Source organism: Myotis davidii, unplaced genomic scaffold, assembly GCF_000327345.1.
Source record: "Myotis davidii unplaced genomic scaffold, ASM32734v1 scaffold902, whole genome shotgun sequence".
Taxonomy (NCBI): domain Eukaryota; kingdom Metazoa; phylum Chordata; class Mammalia; order Chiroptera; family Vespertilionidae; genus Myotis; species Myotis davidii.
The window spans coordinates 3,078,178-3,104,567 of record NW_006293951.1 but is presented as its reverse complement, the minus strand read 5'-3'; the positions used below and the strand labels follow the sequence as shown (position 1 = coordinate 3,104,567).

The 26,390-nt window shown below is 39.7% G+C and overlaps 2 protein-coding genes across 7 annotated transcripts in view; one reads left to right on the top strand and one right to left on the bottom strand.

Moving 5' to 3' along the window:
* The window catches only part of KIAA1551 (KIAA1551 ortholog), a 38,186-nt gene extending 12,674 nt beyond the window's left edge, over positions 1 to 25,512 (top strand). For 2 of the 6 annotated variants that reach the window (XM_015566603.1, XM_015566604.1), the window contains exons 3-7: positions 7,335 to 7,395; positions 12,272 to 17,259; positions 18,334 to 18,417; positions 18,542 to 18,946; positions 19,157 to 21,356. In XM_015566603.1, the coding sequence (XP_015422089.1) occupies positions 12,333 to 17,259; positions 18,334 to 18,417; positions 18,542 to 18,946; positions 19,157 to 21,285 (7,545 nt within the window). In that variant the 5' untranslated portion in view covers positions 7,335 to 7,395; positions 12,272 to 12,332 and the 3' untranslated portion in view covers positions 21,286 to 21,356. Of the gene's footprint in view, positions 1 to 7,334; positions 7,396 to 12,271; positions 17,260 to 18,333; positions 18,418 to 18,541; positions 18,947 to 19,135; positions 21,357 to 24,779 lie in introns of those variants that run through there. The other 4 variants (XM_015566607.1, XM_015566605.1, XM_015566606.1 and 1 more) reach the window with 4 other exon arrangements.
* DENND5B (DENN/MADD domain containing 5B) overlaps positions 1 to 26,390 on the bottom strand; it is an 831,092-nt gene that overhangs the window by 428,782 nt on the left and 375,920 nt on the right. The window lies entirely within an intron of this gene.

Below are 26,390 nucleotides of genomic sequence, written 5' to 3'. Positions count from 1 at the left end.
GATATGAGTGGATTAGAAAACTGTGGTACATATACACAATGGAATACTATGCTGCAGTTAAAAAAAAGGAACTCTTGCCTTTTGCAACAGCATGGATGGAACTGGAGAGCATTATGCTAAGTGAAATAAGCCAGTCAGAGAAAGATAAATACCACATGATCTCACTCTTTTGTGAAATATAGAAAACAACATAGACTGACGAACAGGAACGGATCCAAAGACAGAGAAATAGTGATCAGACTATCGATCCCCGGAGGGAAGGTAGGGGAGGGGGGGGGTAAGGGGGAAAGATCAACTACAGGACTTACATGCAGGCATATAGGCCTAACCAATGGACACGGACAACGGGGGGGAGGGCAAGAGCGGGGGGGGGGGGAGAGGGTAATGTGGGGACAAGGACACATATGTAATATCTTAATCAATAAAAAATATATTAAAGTGAAAAAAAAAAGGGTTGAGGCATTAGAAAGGTTGAGAACCGCTGCTCTAATGGATCGTGTTTTTTGAGTTGGGTACCTAAAGTGAGTTATTAGGCAGAACTCCAAGGATGGTTAAGTGACTCCTTCACGTGTACTCTCTTATCTTTAATTCCCACTTCAGGAAATAACATAACTAGAAAAGGTGGGAAACTTAAACTGAAGATCCATTTATACATGGATTTACTTTTCAACAAATATAGTAGTGTAACTTTGTTGTAAGAATACAGTATATCATACATATGACATACAAAGTGTGTTGTTATTAGTAAGGCTTTTCAGTCAACAGTAGACTAGTTAAGGTTTTGGAGTCAAAAGTTATACTTGGATTTTCAGTTTTAGGGGGTGGAGGTGGCAGGGGGGAGTCAGTGCCTCTAACCCCTATGTTGTTCAAGGGTTATCTAAAGTGAAAACTTTGTTACAGAATGGTAGTTGTATTGCTCTGCTAGCCAGTGATGATGGGATATAGTAATTTCGAATATCCTATGCTATACCTGGATTATAGGTATAATCAGGAAAAAGAGAGCAGTTTACTTCCCACTCCTGTGTTTTATGTGGCTCTCACTGGTGAACCAGCATGGTATCTGGGACATACTTAGGTAGCAGGGAGTCTGGTTGTGGGCTGACCTCCAAAAAAGGCCTGGTCTTCCTGCTCAGAGTCGCAGTCTAGTCACTCAGCCTGGTGTTGCCTAAGAGAAAATACGAAATTAGAGTATTTGATTGAGTGGTCTGAGATTCTGAAGAGAGCATTTAGCTGGATAGATGAAAGATTGGAGAATAGGGGTGTAGGCGAACCGCTTCACCACGGTGCTCTGATGACTTTGGCCTTCCCATGCACTGCACAGTTCATCTCGGTCTGACCCACACTTTGGCAGGGCACCCTGCAAGTCCTCCCAGAACAAATGTTGATACGCAGCCTTATGAGAAATATCCACAGTGTTTCTTGTGTGCCTGCCCACTTTCAGGTGAGCACAGGATTTTACCACCCTTGCCCTGGGGGGTGTAGCTGCAAGGCTTTACAATGACTACAGGTGGCTCCTCCAAAGCCTGTGTTCTCATGGACCTCAGTATGACCTTCTATGATTGGGAACACCGCTACTGGTTTTGCGGTTTCAGTAAGAAACTGCATGTGAATCCCTTTGGTCTTTCTCCTTTCTATGTGGCAATATGGAGAACCACCAGCTTTACAGCTGTGATAGGAGGACTTCTAGCCCTGCTGAGCATGGTGCTACTGCTTAGGGAAGACTGCTTAAGTTCATTTGTTGTGACAATTAAATGTGATAATGTATTTAGAGCATTCAGGAAAGTTCTTGGCATAAAGTAAGTTCTCAAATGTTAGCTATTAGTATTAATGAAGTTGTTTTATAAATAATAGTGTTGTATTATAAATATTGTAAAATTTAGAATACTCTAGTCTTCAAAGCCTATTTCAAGGACTGGTAACCTAACTTCTCTGATGATTGAGGATACAGAAACTCAGAGCTACAACAGGTTCAATAAATCATAATACTTTTGGAATTCCTGAAAAGTGGCTCTTACACTTAGAATGTTGGTGTTAGTGAATTGTTTTTAGTAGAGGTTTTTTAATATAGCTTTTTTCTAATACAAATCAGTTTTTCAATGAAAAATGCTGGTTTTCCTTAATTTAAGCACATCAGTAGGTACTCTCCAAATAAACTTTGGTTTGTGGAAGTTAGAAAGACATAATGGAAAATTTCAATTAAAAATGCCAAAACAGCCTAGCCTGCATGACTCAGTGGTTGAGCGTTGACCTATAAACCAGGAGGTCATGGTATGATTCCTGGTCAGAGCACATTTGCTGGGGTTGCTGGCTGGATCCATAATGTGGGGCATGCAGGAACCAATCAATGATTCTCTTTTCACCTTTGATGTTTCTATCTCTCCCATTTTCTCTTTGAAATCAATAAAAAAAAAAAACTTGTTTTAATGCCAAAACAAATTTTCTGTTGCTTTCCTTTTCAGTTGAGAAGTCGTTTATCATGTTAAATGTGTGTGTGTGTATGTACATAGGTTTTTGTTTTTTTTTAAGAAGGTATTGAAATACAATTGAAATCACGATTGGCATAGATGTGAAGAAGGGAGAGGCAGGACTGTTTCCCATCTATAAATTAAAATAAGGACTTCTCTTAAATTTTCAGCAACTACAGATGTTTATTCATTCATTGAAGCCTGCTAGATATTGTCTAAATATGCATCTTTGTATTTGTGTTACCCCAAGTCAGTCTCTTTTTTATGCCTTCCATTTTGGCTATAACTTATTTTTTGCTGTGTAATTTTTATAGTAAGGCTGACCTAGAAATAAAGGAAGCTGCTGGGTTGACAATTTTTCAGTTAAACCACATCCTTTGCTTTGCATGGATATAAAATATTTTAAAGTGAAAAAATATTTCATAAATCTTTTTTGTCGTTAATCCTCGCCTGAGGATTTTTTGGGAGCGGGGGGGGGGTATAGTGGTAGAGAGAGGGAAAGACAGAGAAACATTGATGTAAGAGAAACATATCGATTGGTTGCCTCCAGCACAAGCCCCAACCGGGGTCCTGGCCCTGGGCCTGGGAGGAGCCTGCAATTAACCCCTTCCCCAACAATTTTTTTGTTAAAAACGTTTCTTTTTCAGACTAATTTTTTTATTTTGGTTCTGTATAGTATTTTTGATGCTGGTTATGAAAACAGTTTGTAACTCGTCTTCCTATAAACCATATTTTTTTACCATATTTTCTTAGTATACTCGTCGACGACTGAAAAAGAACATTTTGTGAAAACGTGTATACACGTTTCTGCTGGGGAAGGGGTTAAGGTACTTACCCTGGACTGGAATAGAACCTGGGATCTTTTGGTCTGCAGGCCATGGCATTATCCACTGAGCCAAATCTGCTAGGGCATAAGTCTTAATTTATTTATTCAAATTCTTTATTGTTTAAAGTATTACATGAATCTTCTTTTTCCCCCATTGACCTCTCCCGGCTGCTCCCACCACCCAGCACATGTCCTCACTCCCTACTGTCTGTGTCCATTGATTATGCTCATTATCATGCATAGAAGTCCTTTGGTTGATCTCTTACCCTCTTACCCACCACCTTCCCTCATAGGTTGGACAGCATGTTTGATGTTTTTATATCTCTGGTTTTGTTTTTGTTCATCAGTTTATGTTCATTATATTCCACAAATGAACGAGATCATGTGGTAAATTATGCTGCTATGAACATGGGGGTGCATACTAGGTGTATTGGTTAATAATGCAGATCTTGTAATAAAAGAAAACATGATAATTTCAAGAGAAACATCAAAAGTGCTTTATTCAAAGTAATGTCCATTGCTGGCTACACATTTCCCCCATCTTTCAGGTAATTTGTGGATAATGCTCCAATAGAACGTTTCTTGTTTTGTGGCAAACCATTCAGAGACCCAGTTTTCCACTAAGCATGTTTCCAAGTGTTGCTCAGAAAGTGCATGTGCCATCTATCAGAACAAGTGGTAATCTGAAGGAGCAAGGTCTGGTGCATACAGTGGGTGGGTTAATACTTCCCAGGCAATATCTTTTAACGTGTCTTTAACTGGTTTTGAAGTGTGTGATGGTGCGTTACCATGAAGCAAAATTACTTTGCCATGTCTTCTGGCATATTCTGGTTTTGACAGGGTACCTCAGGCCGTGTCATCTGTTTGGATCTAGCCCAAATGGGGGTGGGGCCGGCTGGGTCTGGGTCTTGTGGGATTTTGAGGTGCATGTGGGTGGGCGGGGACTTGACTCTGGTTCCTGTGGCGTACCCCAGACTCTGACAGGAGGAAGATTTTCATATACATTTTACGAATTTTCTTTCATCTCTGACACTTCTATTGTAGAGAAAGGGCAAACAAAAACACTTCCTCTAATTAATTCCCTTTTAATGTGTACCAATTTTGTGCACCGTGACACTACTTTATAAAAATCCCAGAGGTTGTAAAAGTAATTCCTAGAATAAATGGGTTTAGGAAACAAGTATTAGAGGCAAAGGAAGGTCACTTGGAGCTTGGGAGTGCGGAAGTTAATGGTGCCATGGGTGGTGGAGTGAGGGGAGGGGAGGGACGAGAAAAGGGAAAGAAAGGTGAATTTAGGAGTGTATAATGTGTTCAAAACATATTTTTCTTATTTTCTGCCAATTTGTTGAAAGGGGGGAATGGAAGTCTTGGAATCTGAATTGCTACTTCTCCCTTGTTTATGTTTTTCCTTCTTGTATTTTAATGCTCTGTTAGGTGAATATAATTGATAATTTCTTGGTGGCTTGATCCTTGTGTGGTTATAAAATGTCTCTCTTAATCTCTAATATTTTTGTGTTTTATTACTGTTTTGTCTGATAATTAATAGTCATTTCTCCCCTTTTACTTTCAACCTATTTGTATATTTGTATCTAAAGTCTGTCTATTGGAGACAGCATATCATTCAGGCTTTTATTTTTATTTTTAAATTTTTAAATGGAAAGAGATAGAAACATCAAGGATGAGAATCATTGATTGGCTGCCTCATCCACGCCCCTCAGCAGGGATTGAGCCCACAACCCAGGCATGTGGCCTGATATTTTCTAATGTAGCATTTAAATTTATTTAATGATTTTTAAAATCATTTGATGGAAGTGCAGATTACTTTAAAAGTTGTTTTTATTTATGCCTTTAAAGATGTTAAGCATTTAAAACTTGATTTGTTATATTTGTGTTTTTTAACAAAGTGAAAAGACTGTCACTGGTGTGGGATGGAGAGGTGAGGAATGTGGGGGTCAGTGAGGCTATTTGTGCCACTGGGAATAAAAGGGAAATAGGATTTTAAGTGTAGATATTTGATAGGAAGGTTAGCTTCACCACTCTAAGTGCACATTACAAGGATGCAATTTTATTTTTTGGCTAAGCCAGTTCTGAGGTCCATCCTTTTCGATCAGCACAACTGTCTGGTGGCCCAATTTATTGCCGAATGGCCAGCCACCTCTTCCCGCCCTTACCCTGGTATGAGCCACAACCCAATCCCCTCTCCGGCTTTCCTTCCTTTACTGGCTTGTCCCCCAGAGATGGTGGGGTCCCTGCCTAGAGTTTGGGCAGCCAAGCATCTCACAAAGAACTCGGGGTGAGGGCCAGAGTGAGTGATCCCTTGCCCCCAGTGCCAGGGGCTTGTGGTTGGGGCTGCCGGTGGGAGTGGGGAGGGGGAGCAGGGATGCAAGCACCATGATGCTAACAATAAGCATTTATTGGGCAACTGTGGAGAGCTGAGCATGGAGCTGAGTGCTAGCCATGCATGAGGCCACAATCCTCAGTCCCTGGAGGAGGAAAGCTAGCCAGCTCCATTTTACAGAAGGAAACAACACACAGGCAGGGCAGGCCAACCCCCAGAAGGCCCACAGGGAGGGAGTACATTGACGCACTGGGAACAAAGCCTAGGTGCGTCTGGACGCAGGTGCCCGAGGCTTCCCCTCTCCCGTATCCACCCCCAGGGCCTGTGCACCCGCCCCGGGCCTCCACGAACCTGAAGGGGGTTCATTAGGTTTCTGATTGCTTCGGGCTATGAGTCTAAGGGAGCAGCCTGGCTCGTTATAACGGGACATCAGAAATGGCTTGGGACATGCTCTAATGGGGGCATGCAGACGGTGTGGCTCCCCGTTTCGACCCGCTCCCTGAGCAACGGGCTCCTCAGCGGGGCTGGAGTTCGATGGGGATCTGGCTGTGTGCCAGGAGGTAGCAGTGTGCTGCCGGAGGCTCAAATTCCTCAGCTCCCATTACGCCAGGAAGGGGAAACCGAGGCCCAGAGAGTGAAGTAGACTGGACTAAGGTCATTCTGGGGAACCGCCCCTTCCTGAACCACCCCCCCACACACGCCCTATCCCACCCCAGGGATCTCCACCCTGCCGCACCCTTCCCCACTCCATCCTTACAAGCTGTCGGGCTCGCCCCCTCCTCACCGTGCACCTCGGCCAGGCACCGACACCTCCTTCCCAGCGTTCTCCAAGGATGCATTTTTTGTACATCTGATGGTAGGGGCAACTTGCTGATAGGAGTTAGAAGCAGGATTAGACAGACACGGTAACGGGTAGAAGAAGGAAGTGTGGACAGGACAGTTGGAGCTAGCTGAAACCACAAAATGTTTTGTAGAGATACAGGATGTTATGAGACAAGGATGTTTTACTTGCAAAGCAAAATAAAACGTTACAAAAGACAGGAAGGAAGAGGGAAGGAGGAGGAGCAGCGCAAGATAGATTTTGAAATTGTTCTAGGCTGCGAACCAATCAGCGGCATAGACAAAGACCAGCTTTTAGCAGATAGAAGGGGGAAGAGCAGAATGCTTTAATGGCAACCTAAATTTGGGTCCCTTCCCTGAGTGGGGGGTCGGGAAGGCCCTGTGTTTGCTTGCAATAAAGTTCTGCCTTGCTTGAACGCTTCATTTTTCAATTCTGTGAGATGTGGCCCCAGGAAGAATTCCTGCTTTCGGGTTCCGCCATTATCATTGACTGATGTTCTGAATAAGGGAAGCATCTGTGTAGTTTGGAAGGTATGGTACTAGGGAGGAGAGGAAAGGTTTTAGTAAAATTATTTTATTTTTTAAATATATATTTTTATTGATTTTAGAAAAGGAGGGAGAGGGAGATAGAAACATCAATGATGAGAGAATCGTTGATTGGCTGCCTTCTGCACATTTCCTACTGGGGATCGAGCCCACAATAGGCATGTTCCCTTGACTGGAATTGAACCTGGGACATTGTGTCCACAGGCCAACACTGTGCTCATTCAGCCAAACCAATTAGGGCTAATGTTAAGTTTGATCTTTATGTTCATGAAGTAAAATTGGTCTGCTGGCTTAGTGATTTCTTTTTTGTTTTCTCCAGAAAACGGGCTGCTCCTTTGTAGAGGAGATTCATATGTTCAGTCATAGCTGGAGTTTTTCAGGTGAGTGCCACTGTTTAACAGGTAAGGGTTTGATAAGGGATGCAGGCAAGGGGGAGATTTTCATGCCAAATGATTTCTTTTTCCAAGAGAAATTAAAACAATAGACTGGAAATCTGTCTCTGCTAAAGTCCATTTTTTGCATTTACATGTAAAAGGTACAAGACTAAGTACATTGTATTTATTCAAAAGTAGAGACTGCAATAAAAAAGTCAGAAAACAGAACCCCTTCCCTCTAATTTCAGGGATGCTTTTGCAGGCCTTCAGTGTCTTTTGTGTCCTCAAGGAGAGAGGAGGGCTAAAATATGCCAAATAACTCAGAAAGGTCATTTCTCTTCATACCCATATGTTCTATATTAGTCTGCTAGGACTGCTCTAACAAAATAACGACAGCCTGGATGGCTCACAGTTCTAGAATCTTGATGCATAAAATCAGGTGTTTGGTTTCACCTGAGGTGTCTCTCCTTGGCTTGCAGATAGCCACCTTCTCTTTTTGACCTCATGTCATCTTTCCTTTATGTGCATACACCTAGTTTTTCTCTTATAAGGACACTGGTCCCGTTGGGTTAGGGACTTAACCCTAATGGCCTCATTTAACACTAATTACCATCCTAAAGGCCCTATCTCCAAATGCAGTCACAATGGGTTTAGGCCTTCAGTCATGAATCTTGTAGGACACACAATTCAATTCATTAAAGACTACCCCCAAGTTCAGAGATGGGAGAATTCATTAGGTATCAATAATTTTTAGACGTGTTGCTTTTAATTTTGAATTACACTTCTACCTGAGTAATTTGGCATATTTTAGCCCTTCTCTCGCCTTTGAAGACACAAAAGACACTGAAGGACTGCACAAACATCCCTGAAATTAGAGGGAAGGTGTTGTTTTCTGACTTTTTTATTTCAGTCTTTACTTTTGAATACAGTGTACTTAGTCTTATACCTTTCACATGGAAATGCAAAAACTAGACTTTACCAGAGATAGATTTCTAGTTATCTTATTAAGGACCTTTACTAGGAGAAAACATGTAAGGAATACATAGATTTTTCTCCTTATATCTTTTGCATACCTTGAATTTCATATTTCTTGAGTTTAGTGAAAAAACTACAACCCATTCTATCATCTGATCTTGTCCCAATTGACATCTATACAAATAAAAATTTGCTTTGTTATTCTTGTTTTTTGAGCTCTGGATGGGTGAGCCAGGCCTAACTCTTTGGGGCTCCTGTACTATGAGAGGGCACAGGCCAGCTGGGGGCCGGGGGGAACGACCCCCCTCCCCCCGCCTCCCGTGCACGAATTTCGTGCACTGGGCCTCTAGTTTATAGATAAATTGTGAGATAATTACTCTACTTATTTGTCTTCAAATATTTGAATATGGCTTATTCTTACACTTACATCTTTGTTATTTTTGTCAGATCTGCAAAATATGTTTAGTGTGCCCTGGGTATTGTAGTAATTAGTTTGTACATCATGATATGAAAAAGATTAAATTCATTGGTCTAGAACAGTGGTTCTCAACCTTCCTCATGCCACAACCCTTTAATATAGTTCCTCATGTTGTGGTGACCCCCAATTTCATTGTTACAAATGGAACATAATTTAAGCATAGTGATTAATCACAAAAACAATATGTAATTATATATGTGTTTTCCAATGGTCTTAGGTGTGACCCCTGTGAAAAGGTGGTTTGACCCGCAAAGGGGTTGCGACCCACAGGTTGAGAACCACTGGTCTAGGAGGTATATACAATTGGATTTTCAATATAACGTGTATGAGTATAGTCAGGTTTGTTGTTCTTCTCAGCTTTTGCTTCCTAGGCTTTCTGGTCCAATAATGGGATGATAGTGACGTCTTTGTCTTACTATCTAAAGTTTTGAAGCTGCCATTTATCAAAATGTAATAAATTTTTATTGTTGGTTTGATATAATTGTTCTTTCAATGAATAGATATTGAATATTATCAAGTTCTTTCCATCTATTAAAGTGATCATGATTTTTAAAAATTGTAATGTAATTACTTTGGTTAATATTCAAATGGCAAATTTTGTGTGCCTAAAACCCGATTTAATCATGATGTGTTCTTTCATATGTTACTCCATATAGTTAGCTAACATTTTGCTTAGGATTTTCACATTTGTCTTTTTGATGGAGATTGGCTTGTTAATTTTCCTTTTCAGCTTTTGGTATGCCAGAGTTATTAAATGAGTTGTAAATTATCCCCTTTTTTCCTTTAGAAGAGGTTATATTGGATTAATGATTCTATAAATGATTGTTAGAATGCGCCAGTAAAGACATATGGGCCTAACATTTTCTTTTTGTTAAAAGATGTTAAAAGAGATGGTATTATGTTAGTCCTGGTGAGGTGTGTTTTTAAAGGAATGTCGTCTTTTCACCTAATTATGAATGTATTGGAATATAGTTACTTATAGTAAACTAGAGGACCAGTGCACAAAAATTTGTGCATTCGCGGCAGGGGGTGTCCCCTTATGCCCAACTTGTGCCCTCTCGCAGTCTGGGACCCCTCGGGGGATGACCACCTGCTGCTTAGGCCTGCTCCCGGGGGATTGGGTCTAAGATGGCAATCAGACATCCCTCTGGCAGCCCGGCAGCGCTTGGGGGATGTCCACTTGCCAGCGGGGAGCAGGCCTAAACTGCAGTCGGACATCCTTAACACTGCTGAGGAGGAGTCCCCACTGGGGTGCCTGGCCAGCCTGGGTGAGGGGCTGATGGCTGTTTTCAGGCTGGCCACACCCCTTTTAGGGTGGGGGTCCCCACTGGGGTTCCTGGCCATTCTGGGTGAGGGGCTGAGGGCCGTTTTTAGGCTGGCTGGCGACTGAACCTCTCATCCTCTCCTTTTTTCTCTTTTTATTTTGGGATTTATTTACCTTCTATAATTGAAACTTTGTTGCTGTCACTGCTCTGAGGCCACGGCCTGCTGAAAGCAGGTATCTGGAGTTTGTTTAGCTTCTATAATGGAAACTTAGTTGCTTTTGGAGTTCAGAGCCAGGTCGCGGCTGGTGGGCAACCTTGGCTTCCTCCTGCTCAATTAAGCTGTGTGGCTGACAGCTGCCATCTTGTTTGGCAGTTAATTTGCATACCACCCTGATTAGCCAATGGGAAGCATAGCGAAGGTATGGTTAATTACCATGTTTGTCTATTATTAGATAGGATATTTATCATTTTAATGTATGGTTTAGTGATAGCCTTCTCTAATATTGTGTTGTCTTTTTTCCATGGTCAGTGTTGTCAGAACTGAAGCTTTTAATGATTTTGTGTGTGTGTTTTTTGAAAGAATCTGCTTGAGTTTGTTGAATCTCTGTATTTTTGTTCGTTTTTTTGTTTATTTTACTGTATTTCATTTCTATGGTTCAATTTATTCTCAGTTCTTTTGATGTGCCGATTATTTCTCACTTTCTTTGTTCTAGTCTGTTTAATGCTATAAATTATCTTCTGTTCTTTTTAAAAAACCATCTTTATTTTTGGAAGTATTACTTAGGGTTCCCCATTAACTTCTTCCAGCCCTTTCCCCTCACCCCTCTCCATTGGCATGATAGGAGACAATTATGAACTAAATTGTGTTCCCACACTCCCAGCCCTAACATCCAATGCGATTGTATTTGACTTGGGCCTTTTAGGGATGCAATTAAATTTAAATGAGGTCATAAGAGTAGGTCCTTAATCCAAAGGACTTGTGTCATTGTAAGTAGAATAAGAGACCTCAGATTCATTCTCTCTCTCCCTTCAAGTGTATCAAGCTTTCTTTATTTCTCAATTATTTTGCAATTTATAGTTACCTTTGCTCCATAATTTCTTGGTGATTTCCAGTGAATTAATCTGAATCATTTTTAATCCTTTGAAATATGAGATTTATTTGTTGCATAACCATATGATCAATATTGATAAAATTTATGTGCACTTCAAAAGAATGTATATTCTGAAGTTGTTGGGTATACTATTAATATAAGGTTGTTTAGTTTTATTTTACCTGTCTTTTTCCTATTATGTAGTTTGGTTTTGATGAAGCCTCTTCAATATGAGGTACACCTGTATTTGGTCGATAGAGGACTGGTTAAATGGTGGTGCAACCATAAAGTAGAATCTTATCCAGACAATGAGGCAGATATGTTAGTGAAATGATAAGATATCCTAATGAAAATCAGGCAAATTGTGGACAGTTTGGTAGGATTCTGTTTGTTTAAAAAATGAGTCTTCATTTATATATTAGTTTTTTATTTATTTTTATTTTTTGTTTGTTTTGTTTTTTATTTTTAAAATACGTTTTTATTGATTTTTCTAGAGAGGGGAAGGGAGAAAAAGGGGGAAGAGAGAGAAACATCAAGGGGTTGCCTTCCATCTGCACCCCTCATTAAACAAGTTGTGAAGATTCCACAAGCATCAAACCTGCAACCTGAGTATGTGTGCCATGACAATCAACTCAGGCACACCAGCAAGGGCTGTGTATTAGTGGTTTTTTAGTGTATCAAAATTTTCTGATAGAGGAGGTGTTAACAGCTGACAATCCCCTTATGGTGCATAGAAAGTAGTGATAGATAATAACATTTTTTGTCTTTTTAAAATAGTGAATATGAATACTTAGAATAAAGAGGTACTTAATAAAAAAATCAGAAAGTAATCACCACTTAAATGTGGGATGAATTCCTGTTAAATATCATAGAAATATTATTGACATTTGCCATCTTTATTGTTGCATCCTCCTTTTCTATTTCTCTTTCGGAAATTAAAATGAGGATTGGTGTAATCTGAATTTTCAGGAATTATGATAGATATAGTCAGCATTGGTGTTCAGGTAAACTAATTTTAAAAGATGTTCTGTCCAGTCAAATAGCTTATTAATAAACGCCTTTATTTTTTACAGATTCCTGACATTCAAAAAAACGTGATTTTTAATACACTTCTACTACTTTAATCAATCAACAATGGATTGGAATGCTAAACCGAATAGTGTCACCTTACAACCAATGTATCCTAAAAAACAGTCATCTCTTTTGGAGCCGAGTATAATGAACACACCATCTCAAGTTCCTTTAAACCCTCCTGGAAGTAACCATCCTCCATGTATGTTTCGGAGTAACTCAAATCCAGTTTCACAGTCACCTCTCAACATCAGAAATACAACTTCCCAACAAATCTCTGCTTCTGATAAACATAGTAGGACAATTTTTGCCTCACAAGCTTCATTGGAAAGAAAAACTTATGCAAATGTAAATGGACCCAATCAACTAAATAACAGTTTGCAAATGTCTCCAGGAGTTGCACAAAATGTGTGGGCAAACTCACCAGTGAGAAATTCTATGTTTTCTCATACAGGGGCAGCTGTTTCTCAACAAACTGGTTTTAGAACTAATCCACCAAATGTAAATGCACTACAGAATCAATTTGTAACATCAGAAATCTATCCTATGCAAGGACAGACGGTCCCTTCTAATTCTGTAAGAGTTCCTGTAACTTATCAAGGACACCAGAGACTTACCTCATCTTTATCAGAGCGACAGGCTGACTGGGCACAACAGTATACATCCAATGGACTGACTTATGCAGATTACAGACCGCATCCAGAGCAATACAGTTATCCACCACAAAGCTTTTTGCAAAGTCCTACTCTTCAGAAACAAAATACTATGCAACTTACATCAGTACACGTTAAAAATAGTCATCATTCAAATTCTGCACTGACATTACAGTCAAAGCAGAGTGCATCTTTACCATCCTATCAAGTTGCAGTTATTCAGAATGAAAAAAGACTTCTTCCTCCTTATGACTGTAGGTACGCAAGCCAAACATTACAAAATACTCAGCATATTATTACTCACTCTTCAGAAGTTCCTCAGAGTCAAAAAGTTCATACTTCTGAAATGAGGAAAGACTTTTGCAGGGGCTTTCAACAGCAAAGCCTCAATGAAAATGTCAGTATACCTGGAAATTTTTGTAACATGAAAGTAAATACTAATGTCAATCAGCCTGTTAGTGAGCCTACTAGATCTGTGGACGATGTTCAGATTCTTCATCAAAATAATCAAGAAGAAAGAGTGGATTTTTCTAATATGACTTCAGATCAAGCACTGGACACAAATATTGTAAAAGAGAAGTTAGTGAAGGATATTAAACAATTAGTAGAAATGAGAAAGAAATTTTCTGAACTGGCAAGGAAAATTAAAATTAATAAAAATGTTTTGATGTTAGCAGGTTGTACTAAGGCTAATAGTGAAACACCTCAAAATTCTGAACTGTCTCTGAAACAAACTGGCAAAACCCAGATTGGACCCCATGTAACCCCAGCCACTCCAGAGACTGCAGTGGATAAATCACCAAAAGCAGTGGAAATAGCAGAAGAAACAAATAGAATGCGCAGTACATTGAATTCTAATATTCAAGAGACGAACTGCAGGAATTCTAACCAGGTTAATTCGATTTTACTAAATTCTGTGTGTTTGGGAAAGGGGCCAGTGCCAGACCAGTTACATAATTTAAAAGATACCACATCTTTCAAGATGCCAACTATGGAGAAGAACCAGTTTTCATCAGGAAATACAGTCAGTGTTGAAAATGTGCAAACCAATTCTGAAACAATTTTAGTTCCTCAGTCTATGGCCTCTGAGTCATATGCTTCAAAATATCTAAATGAAAATAAGCTACTTATCAGTCTCCTTGCACATGGAGATGAAATTGAGAAAAGGTTAATGAAAGATGGTTGTGAAGCTATTAAGGATTCTAATCCACACAGTTTTAAAATGAATGCTAATACCCAAATCACTAATAACCAACTGAAATTGAAAACCATGGAAACTCCAAGCTCTTGTAATATTATTGCCAATGTATCAGAAAATTCTTTTTGCCTGGACCATAAATTCCCTAAAACTGGAGTACCTCTGAATGCTGACAGTCATTTGGAATTGCTAGCAACATGCCTTAATCTGTGGAAAAAAAACCCTTCTGAACCTACAGAGAAAAAACCGTGTAATGAGTTAACAACACAGAGAACAGCAGTTGAAATCTCAAAAGCTGGGGAAATCTGTGATAAAACTCCAGTTTCACTTGTGGGATATTCTCAGAATAAGATGGAAAACTGCTCACAAGTAACAACTCTGCCAATGGCAGTGCAAACTTATGAATCTCCAGGTGCAACTACTATTAAGGGAACAGAACTTCAGATTGCTGTGGTGTCACCCTTAATTTCAGATATCAAAACATTGCCTGTCAAAGGAATAACACCTGATCCTTTACCTGAAACAGTCTATCCGGTTATTAAAGAAGGCAGTGTATGTAGTTTGCAGAATCAATTGGAAGAAAACACAAGAGTGACTGCTGTATTGAAAGTGAACGACCCAGTTACAACAAATAAGGTTTTGCCACTAATTCAGAAGGAAAAGCGAAATACTTCAACTAATGGTAATTCAGAAGATGTACCTAATACCAATCAAGGAAATCCAATAGAATCTGAACCAAATATTCACTATCCTGTGAGTGATCATCAAGCTTCATCTAACTCTAAAGACAATGATACTGTGAGTAGTGAGTTGTTGCAGATTGACAATATATGTTCTCTGGTTGAAGGTGATACATCTTATAATTATCAAATAGCAAAGATATTCAACTCACCTCCTATTGAACAGATTGAGTCACAGAAATCATTACCTAATCTCCAAGTGATTAGTACTAAAAAACAAAAAGAACAATTAGACAATATCACTGAAAAGATAGAGCTTGGTTTACAAAAAGATAATTTTTTACAGTACACAGATGTTTTACATAAAATACCTGATCAATCAAAGTCACCACAATCTCTAGAGTCATATTTGAAGAATGTTGATTCAAGTAGTGAAAATAAAGAGGAAAACAATTTGAAGCATTATAGTAAAAAAGTAAGCACAGCTAAAGATGTGTGTTCATCAGCTGCTCTTAATCAGGACAGTAACCTCCAGGAAATTGATGTGTCCTGCAATCACACTGCCCAGGACCCTGCAGTAAATGAGGTTCTTGATAAGACACCCATTTTCTTCCCACACAATCAGCTTTCAGAACTCTCAAAAGAATTTCCCTATGGTATTGAACCTGTGACTACACATGAAGATTCTCCAGCAAAACAAATAACAGACAAAAACTCAAAAGATGAGTCTTGTGATAAAACCAGCTGTGACTCCAAAGATGCAGCTGACCACATAAAAATTACAATATTAAACTCAGAGCAAATGAAAGAATTATTTCCCGAACAGAATGATCTATCTGCGTTAGACAAATTTACAAACTCTGAGAAAGAAAACCCTGTCACAAAAAAAGGAATCCGCTGTGACTCACCGGTACATACAGATGGAGAAAGTCCCAATTTTGTTATGGATTCAGAGAAAGATGATGTCCGTTGCTGTGCATTGGGTTGGCTCTCTAATGTTTATGAAGGAGTTCCCCAGTGCCAGTGTAAGTCCATCAATAACTTGACTTCAAAGGTCGAAAATGGGAAAGATCAGTGTTCTCTGGAGACCAACAGTTATAAGCAAGGAGAGAGTACTTCTGATAAAGATTATTCCATAGTATGTAATATTTCTCCAAATAACAATCCAAAGATTGCGCTGACTTTTCCGATCGGGAAAAACCCTTTTTCTGAAACAGCACAAGGCAGGACTATGAAAGATCTATCAGAACCAAAATGCAGCTCAATAAGGACAGAACAAGAATTATCCGCTCCATCTTTTTCTAAAGGGGATAAAAAACTAGATTCCTTAAAATGTCACAAAAAGAAAAGAAAACTGAAATTTCATGAGATGACTTTTCATTCTAGTGCTAAAAGAAAGTTTTCCCAAGAGAGCTCGCAGAGAAAGATCATAGCACAAAATTCAAGTCCACCTAAAGCAAAGCCAGGTTTCTGGACAAATAAAAATAAAGATTTGCATATAAAAAATGGTACTTTTGTACAGAAATTATTGCCAGAAAAGATAAAATTGGCAACAGGTGATCGTCAGCGAAAAGTTTCAGCAAAAAGGAAGTTAGGTGAAGGGAGCATACTTAATTCAGAGGTAAAGAAGATGAAGTGTTTTAAACAAGAGCAAAATAAAAATGGAGATGGTACTTTGAAAACGTGTACTCCTTTGTCAAACCCCGATGGAAGATCCAAAGTTAAAGAAAAGACAGTATCTAATGTTAAATCATTAGGCTCTACGTCTAAGGATAATTTGCCTAAAGTTGTTATAACGTTAGAGCAGTATTTGCAAAGGCAGAAGCATAAAGAAGCAATGGGTGTCAAAGCATCAAAATTAAACTGTGAGAAAAGTATACCGTGTGATTCTCAACCCATGAGGTCCAGTAAACTTTCTATGCAAGTGGGGAGTTCTGGGAAATTGGATGAGAGACACAGTAGCAGTGTGCATACTTCTGAAGAATCATTAAGTATTTGTTCAAGCCATGATAAAAACACAAAAATTCACCATTCTCATGTTTCTAAATCATACCTTTTGGGGAATGCTAAAGAAACAGTTGATGGAAAGCAACCTGATAAAATGTTCATTGATAAAACCAAATTAGATAAAAATTTAAATAACATAAACAATGGAGGTGAACGCAACCACTTGTCTCCCCAAGCAAAGGAGCAAAGGAAACAATATCTGAACCGAGTTGCATTTAAATGTATTGAACGAGAGAGCATTTGTCTCACAAAACTTGAGAGTTTGCCGAAAAATATTAATAAAGAGAAGAGAGTGGAAAATAAACCTTTACCTCAGAAAAATACCACAGAAAAACAAAGCATGCTGGAGTTTAAATTATGTCCAGATGGACTGATAAATACGAAGATAAATCCCACTGAAGAACAGAAGGATCTGCAACCTTGTCCTAGGAAGGAGCAAGCCCCTGTGCAAGGTCCAGTATGATAGTCCACTGAATTAGAAATTTCGATTTAAACATTAGGAGATACGTAATCATTATTAGTGATATCTTTTACCATCTTTGAAACAGTGGTAACATCCATTTTACTCATAAGAGGGAGGCATATGAAGCAAGAATGTCATCAAGCGCAGGGTGGCAAATAGGTCTTTTATCTGTTGGTTAACTGAATTATAGAATTTTCAACGTAGAGGAAGAAAGGAGAAAATAGATGACTATTTGTGGTATAATGGAAGCAGGCGTTGTGGATATTATGTAAAAAGTATTGTGCTGAAAAATTCAGATTGAAAAACTTGAAGGATCTGAATGGAAATGTTTCTCCTGCTTTTCAGACAAGTATCTGTTAAGTTGCATAAAGTTATAGCTGAAATAGTCACATTTTCTTAGAGGGTCAGAGAGAGGTCTTATTTTAAAAGTATGGGTAATTTCACTTCCTGCTTTTAACCAGGTGTATTGAATTTGATGGATTGGAAGTAATGCTAATATTGAAAGTGGGTGGAGGCAATGTGAATTATGTTTGTCATGTGCCCTTTAATAACTTGAAATGTGATGGCTATTCAACCGAAGTGAAAGTAGTTGCATAGTGCAGGTGAACTTTTGAAGTAAATTTTTCCCCAAATTTGAGAAATTAGGCACTTTAAATATGAGAAAGAATTTTCTTGGTGTCACCCCCTCCCTTTTTTTCTAATTTCTTACCTTAGGATATTTTCCATTGATTTCTACAGAGATTTGAAGGGAGGGGTAAAGATGGAGAGAGAAAAGTCTATGTGAGAGAGACACATTGATTGGTTACCTCCCACACATGTCCTGACTGTGGCTGGGGTTTTGAGCCTACAACCGAAGTATATGCCCTTGACTGGAGTCGAACCAGAACCCTTCAGTTTATGGCTAATGCTCTATCCCTGGAGCCAAACTAGGTAGAGCTTTTGAGCCGTTGTAGAATGATTTGAATATAATAATACCTTTTAGGCTTAATCTAAATTTTCTTCATTGTAGTACTAAAATTGGTGGAAACAATATCTGGATATCTCAAAATGAATATTTAAATAGTTACAGGAATAAAAAGTTCCAAAGAAGACTGGATAAAAGGTGCACCTGAGGAGAAAAGGATTCCAGAAGCCAACCCAGAAATAGGTAAAATTACAAATTCTTTAATATTTTTTATTTCTCTGTTAGTCTGTCATATATAAGCTGGATTACATTTATGGTACTATTGTGAAGTTTTATTTTTATTCATATTCATTTGAAAATGATTCAGGAGTCTGTAACTCAGAGCCGTTGTTGGTTCGGTTCCGGCGCCTCCACTCCAACCCCCGTGGGTCTCTTCTGTATGCAACGGATGGCATTGACCTAGACAAAGCAGCTGGTACAAAGCGGGGACCTGATGAGCTCTCCTCTGCCTGCATAACTACAGGACCTAACTCAGCTTCCACAGCAAATGAAAATGACAGGAAGAAGTTTAAAGGTGACAGCACCACGTTGAAAGGTGACAGCAAGAAGTTGAATGGTGACAATAAGTTGAAAATTGACAGCAAGAATTTGAATGGTGACAATAATTTGAAAATTGACAGGAAGAAGTTGAATGGTGACAATAAGTTGAAAATTGACAGCAAGAATTTGAATGGTGACAATAAGTTGAAAATTGACAGGAAGAAGTTGAATGGTGACAATAAGCGGTTCCGGCGCCTCCACTCCAACCCCCGTGGGTCTCTTCTGTATGCAACGGATGGCATTGACCTAGACAAAGCAGCTGGTACAAAGCGGGGACCTGATGAGCTCTCCTCTGCCTGCATAACTACAGGACCTAACTCAGCTTCCACAGCAAATGAAAATGACAGGAAGAAGTTTAAAGGTGACAGCACCACGTTGAAAGGTGACAGCAAGAAGTTGAATGGTGACAATAATTTGAAAATTGACAGCAAGAAGTTGAATGGTGACAATAAGTTGAAAATTGACAGCAAGAAGTTGAATGGTGACAATAAGTTGGAAATTGACAGCAAGAAGTTGAATGGTGACAATAAGTTGGAAATTGACAGCAAGAAGTTGAAAGGTGACAGGGAGAAGTTGAAGTTGAAAGGTGACAGCAGGAAATCTCATGGTGATAAGTTGAAAATTGACAGTGAGAAGTTGAAAAGTGATGGCAGTAAGTTGAACGGTGACAGCAATAAAACGAAAGGCAACAGTAAGAATTCCACAGGTGACAACAGAAGTTCAGGTGTTCCCTCCAGAGTGATCTGCATCGGGAAGCTCCCTGGGGATGTCACTGAGGATGAGGTCATTTTTCTGGGACTGCCTTTTGGGAAGGTCACCAACTTCCTGATGATGAAATGGAAAAACCAGGCATTCATTGAGATGAACACAGAGGAGGCTGCCATCACCATGGTGAACTACTATACCTCCATGAAACTCATGCTTCGAGGCCAGCCCATCTACATCCAGTTCTCCCACCAGAAAGAACTCAATACCAGCAGTTCACACAACCAGGCACAGGTCCAATCAGCCTTGCAGGCTCTGAACTCAGTAAAGTCCAAGAATGTGGCTCCGGCTGCCTCGGCTGGTGCTGTGGGTGTAGGCACTATAGAAGCAGGTCCTGTTGTTGCTATGAATGCGGCCACTGTGGATGCTGTGGATGTGGGGGCGGGCCCTGTGAGCTCAGTAGTTGTGAGCGCAGGCTCTGTGGGCACGGGTGCTGTATGCTCAGGCACTGATGATGCAGGCCCTGTGGATGCAGGTACGGTGATGACTGGCCAGAGCCCAGTGCTCAGGATTATCTTAGAGAACCTCTCCCACCCATTCTCCCTGGACATGCTTCACCAGATCTTTTCCAATTTTGGCAGAGTTTTGAAAATCACAACTTTCACCCAGAACAACATGTTCGAGGCACTGCTGCAGTTTGCTGAACCATGGAGCGCCGAGCTCGCAAAGGTGTTTCTGGACAGTTGGAACATCTTCGGTTGCACAGTTCGCGTCAGCTTTTCCACCTCTTCCATCCTCAAGGTGAAGTACGACAGCAGCAAGAGCCGAGTCTACACCTATCCTGACCTACCCTGGCATGACGGCCAGCCCTTACAGAACCAGGCCATGGCCTCGGCCTTCAGTGCTGCTCCGATAATGTCAGCCCCTGTGAAATCAGGAGGTGGTTTTCCTTCCACCCTTGATATTCCTCAAGCTGCAGGCCTCTGTGATCCCAATGAGCTCCTGGCCCTGCCCCCTGTGGCCATCCCATTGGTGTCAGGGGTAGCAACAGCGGAAGCAAGCCTGACTGCCATCACAGACCCTGCACCTGTGGCCAACCATTCGGTGTTGGGGGCATCAACAGAAGAAGCAGGTCAGATTGCCATCCCAGGCCCAGCAGGGGCTGGAAATTGTGTCCTGCTGGTCAAGAACCTCAACCCTGAGAGAATCACAATCCAAAACCTCTTCATTATTTTTGGTGTGTATGGCGATGTCCAGCGGGCGAAGATTTTCTTTAAAAATAAGACGCGAGCTCTGGTGCAGATGGCTGATGGGATCCAGGCCCAGCTGGCCATGAGCCACCTCAATGGGCATAAGCTGCACGGAAAGCCTATGCTCATCACGGTCACCCCGTACAAAAATGTGCATCTTCTTCATGAGGGCCAGGCAGACCTGGGCCTCACCAAAGACTACAGCAACTCACCCCTGCACCGCTTCAGGAATGCATGCCCCAAGAAGTTCCAGAATGTTTTCCCACCCTCAGAGAACCTGTACCTCTCCCAGATACCACCCTTCACATCCGCACACAACCTCAAGGCCCTCTTCTCCAGCAACGGCAGACTTGTCAAAAAACTCAAGTTCTTCAAGAAGCACAGTAGCATGGCGCTGATCACAATGGGTTCAGTGGAAGAGGCAATCCAGGCGCTCATCGACCTGCACTATTATGAACTGGGAGAAAACCACCACCTTTGGGTGACCTTTGCCAAAATACCTGTTGACAACTTTCATCTTTCTAGAAAACAGCCACTTTCAAAGCAGCTGAAGTGACCTTAAAATACCAGAGTTGTTTTTTTTTTTAAAGACAAATCAGTTTACCTGTTTTTTAACACTAGATTGCCCAAGGAAGTCATTTTGACTGCTTTTTAATTTCAGTTAGAAAAACAATGATGTATATAATGACAGAATTTCTTAGAATTTTGTCACTTTTTATACAACATATAAATGCGTTTACTAATAATTGTAGTTATCTCCCCTCCTTCATTTGTGATACTTGTTCTAATAAGTTAAGTTGTTTATTTCTTTTGCGCCCTAAATTCATGAAAGAAATGTCGAATAGAAGTGAGTTATTGGAAAAGCTAAGGAACAGAAGTGAAGAGTGCTCCGATATTATTCTTTCACAATGCAGTCATTTTGACTGCTTTTGGGTAATATAGGTATATACTAAATTTCGGTCTTTCTAGTGTTAATATAATTCACCTTGCTCATCTTGTGGAGATGGGGTGCCAGCCTCAGGTTTTCAGTGACACGTGTAAAGGATACCTGCTCCTCCCTGATGCCCCCTTGCCTGTTGCTTTTGCAGCCTATCCCGTGGGCATTCCCAAACCTCCAATTGGCCTTTTTGTGCCTTAACATACACTGCTCTGGCCGGGCTTTCTTGGTGGTGGTAATGCTCAGGGGTTTGGGGACTGCCTTCCTCAGGGATCATGTACCTGACATGGCAAGAAGCTGCCAGCTACAGGATGTGCCCACATTTCAATCTTCCTTTTTATCAAGTGTGTCATTCTCCCCACCCCTGGCTTAAGATATCCCTCCTGTGATGAGACACCTGAAGGTGTGTGTCCCTGATGCTTCTTTAGCTTGTAGCTTTGTTTCATCATAAATCTCTTAATTGTACTTTGATGCAGTTGCAGACATTTGCTCCTAGCAATATTTCTGGTTGACAAAATATTCTAGTCTTCATTTATATGTAAAAGAAATAAGGAATAACTTTCTATATAACAAGATGATAAAAATGGTATGTGTGCAAATCTAAATTTTCTTATTCCTTGGAGTTAAGTTGCAGGGCAGAATATAGTGTCCAGGGAAGACACAGTGGGGGCTACTGAGAAGCCTGGGTTCTTTCTAGAAATCCCCAGACTTGAGTCTTCTGGATGTAGACGCCTTACACCTAACCTGTCCTCTGGGAGGACCAGGGTTCTTCAAACTTGCATGGTTTCTTTTTTCATGCAATTTTTGGACCAAAGTTTTTTGGGATTTTTTTTTTGCCTGCCTCTTGAGCTGTTTCCTTTACCTTGTGCAGTTCTGCATTCACAGGTCCTAGGGTCTTCCCTCTGCACAGACCAGACTTCATGCTGGCTGGACTGGCCCATCCTTTTAGTGCCTGGAACCCTGAACTTTCATGTATGGGTGGGGACAAGGGTATAAATACAAGTTTTTATACAAATTGTAAGACATGAGGTGCAGCATGTATTTTTTTATAGTGCTACAAATACTGTATTTTTATACCAGCTGTTTACAGGGTCAGTATTGTTAATGTGGGGGGAATATGGCACATTCCACTGCCTGCCTGACAATTTGTAATGTGGAAAGAACTGAATTAAAGTGATTTTATAACAACTTTGCCTTTTCCTCAGGCTTTCTGTTCATGTTGTTGAAGGCAGTTTGGCCAGTATGTACTAGACTTTGAATAAACTCTGTATCCTGAAAAAATAAAAACAGAAGATTCAGTGTTTGTGTTTATCAGTAGTAGAAAGATATGGGGAGCGAAGCGGTGATCTATTTCCCAAGTGTGGAATTGAGTTATTTTCATAATGAGACTGATCCTGATTTTTATAGCTGGGGAGGTATTTGGGCAGAGGACCAACCATAAATACCAGAGCTTTTAACATTCAGTTTAATTGGTGGAATGAATCTAGTTAATTTTTAAGGTTTTGCATTGAGTAGAAGCTTGGGTTCTGGAGTTTTATTTTGGTTTTGATTTATTGAATGTCAAGGCAATAGTTTAGTCGCTTGAAAATAAACAATTTCACCAGAAGCAACAAGAAAGGAAAGCACATTTTCAGAAAAGAATGACAAGTTGAAAAAAAGGCGGAAAGCACAAATACTTGTAGAAATTGAGTCATACACATTGAATGTGCAATTAGGAAAAAGTTGACTGAAAGGAGACGTGAACTCTTATTAATCAGAATTGGAAAACAACCAGAAAAGCGGACCCGAGATTAAAATTTTTTTGAAATTGGAACACCAAAAGTCAAAAATAACAGTGATAAAAATGAGCATGTAAATGAAAGCAAGAAAGGTCCATAGAAAGAGGAGACATAGGTATTACTCCAAAGAGAAAGTGAGAGCCATACTTGATATCTGAATATGAAAGTATTCAGAAGATGGATGCACGGGTTGTCCAACTATCTTCAGGCAAGAGATAAGTAACAGATAAAAACCACCACCAACAGGATGAGCAATAAACAGTGAAACACCAATACCTAGAAGCATGATAGGAAGAAAAACATAAACCAGGGAAGAAGCACAATGAGACTTGCAGTTGTACAAGGGAATGGTTGGAAGACATGCTCTCCTAATTTCTCCATCATATGTGGAGAGGGGAGCAGTGATCTATTTTAACGATGAGGGGAGTCCGAGTTACACAAGTTTTAGACCTCTGTTCATTCTGATGAGACTCCGTGAGAAAAGAGAGATGAACTGAACATTGTGAACTTATGTGAAGTGAGATAAGGAATGCTACGACTCCCAAAGAACTATAAACCTTTTTAAAGGATTATATTCCTAATTTTGGTATCAACTTTCCTTGTGTGGTTGAAGCAACCTATAAAACTTTCAGTCCTGGGTATTGTAGAAAAGAAAATAACTTGCTTGAATGGAAAGCAGCAGAGAGACACCCCTAAGGCAGCAGCAATTCTGTCTCCATGAGAAGAATGAGGGTGGAGAAGAATTATGAAGAGGATAGATTATTTGACCCACCCAGGCTTGTAGAATGTAAAACCTACCTCATGTGGAAAGTTACGGCTGGAGCTGGGATGAAAAGTATTGGAATTTTGCACCTGGGGAACCATTAGTGAAATAAAGAGGCACATCAAGAAGTGCACATGAAAAGCTGGTCCCAGGATTTAAAGGAATAGTGAGGCTAATACAGCACTGAAACTGTTTAATGAAGTAAAAGTACAGGCATGTTATGGAATGCCTAAACCAGAATTTTAAAACTGGAATTGGCTGCTGTTTGTGCTGTTCAAATAGCAATGAAGAAGATCACACAAGTTGTGTTCAAATGTCAAATTAGATTTTTGTTGAGCAAGGGAAAAAGCGGAACAGCCTTACCTTTGGAGTGACAATGAGTAGAAAAACAACCCAAAGGACAGGCAAGAAAGAAGTTCTGTGTGTAATCTGTTTAATTGAGAAAAGCCATAGTTCATCAAACTTTTAACTCCTTTTCCCAATTTTTTATACCAGAGAAGATTGTTTCTCTGTTTTGCTCACTAACATTAAGAGAATAACAAAGTAAATAAATGAAATTTCTGTTTCCGTAGATGACAATGTCTTGGCTAATTCAAGAAACACCAACAGAACCTTCAGTGCAGATGGACTTGAGACACTAAAAAACCCAGTAAAGGATTCAAAAGCAACATTTCAAGCCTACCAGAAGAAGTATCTGGAGAAAAGAAGCAAAAGCCTTGGTAGCAGTCCTTTAAAAGAATTCTGAGACTTTAATTCTTATGATTTTGTAACTGGCATGAATTTTTATTATTTTCTGTTCAGCATGCTTTGTTGGAAATATACATAATTTAAGTGATAAAATGCCTCAGTCAGAGTTAGTTATGATTTAGGCTATGTATGTCATTGAGAGCCTTATTTGTGGGTAACAGACAAAACTAAATGCTATTTTCAGGGAAACCATAAGGCATGGAATTACAAAAGTATTGAGCCTATTTACCATTATTTTAAAAGGAGTTCTTATAAAAATCTTATTTTGAAATGCTAATTTACCTTTTGTGAGGCAAAATATTCTTCAGTTAAGGACTTGGTGATTTTAGGCGAGACTTTAAATATATTTTTGTCTTTAAAACTTACTGGCAGAACTTAGTTTTCAAAAGTGCTCTCTGTGAATGTCAAAGTATAGCCTAAGTATTTTATGCCTAATTGTTAACTTTTTTGGTCAGAAGTCTTGTTTTATACTTAGTAAACTGACAGATTTTTGGATAATACTGAAACATTACTTTTTATACTTGAAATAAACTTTTTAAAAAACATTTGGAATCAAAATGGATTGATTTGTGTTTGATTTTTCTACCTTCAAGAGAGGACACACTTTAGGAAGGTGTTTAAATTTAATTTATTAAAGTAACAGTTCTTATTGATGTAAGTTTCATATTTTCTTTATTAAAGACTTTTATTGACTTCAGAGAGGATGGGAGGGGGAGAGAGTGATGGAAACATCAATGATGAGAGAAAATCACTGATCGGCTGACTACTGCACGCCCCCAACTGGGGACCAAGCCCATAACCTGGCCATGTGTCCTTGACTGGAATCGAACCTGCTACCCTTCAGTCCACAAGCTGACTCCATCTACTAAGCCAAATCAGCTAGGGCAGTGGTCTGCAAACTATTAGTCAACAGAGCCAAATATCAACAGTACAACAATTGAAATTTCTTTTGAGAGCCACATTTCTTAAACTATATAGGTAAGTACATTGTTATTAACTTAATTAAGGTACTCCTAAGGCTTAGTAAGAGCCACACTCAAGGGGCCACAGAGCTGCATGTGGCTCGCGAGCCGTAGTTTGCCTACCACGGGGCTAGGGCAATTATAATACTGAAGATCCATCCATGTTTCAAAGTGCAGTATTTAATCTATTTTATGATTGAGTAGTCCATCATGTATATATCAGGTATACGGGTAATATGGATTTTGTAATTAAACACAATTTCAAGAGAAACTTCAAAAGTGCTTTATTTAATGTCCATCTCTAGCTACATATTTTCCCCATCTTTCAGGTAATTTGTGGATAAAACCAAAAGTTTTTTTTTTTTAAATATATATATTTTTTATTTTTTTCAGAGAGAGGAAGGGAGAGAGATAGAGAGTTAGAAATATCGATGAGAGAGAAACATTGATCAGCTGCCTCCTGCACACCTCCTA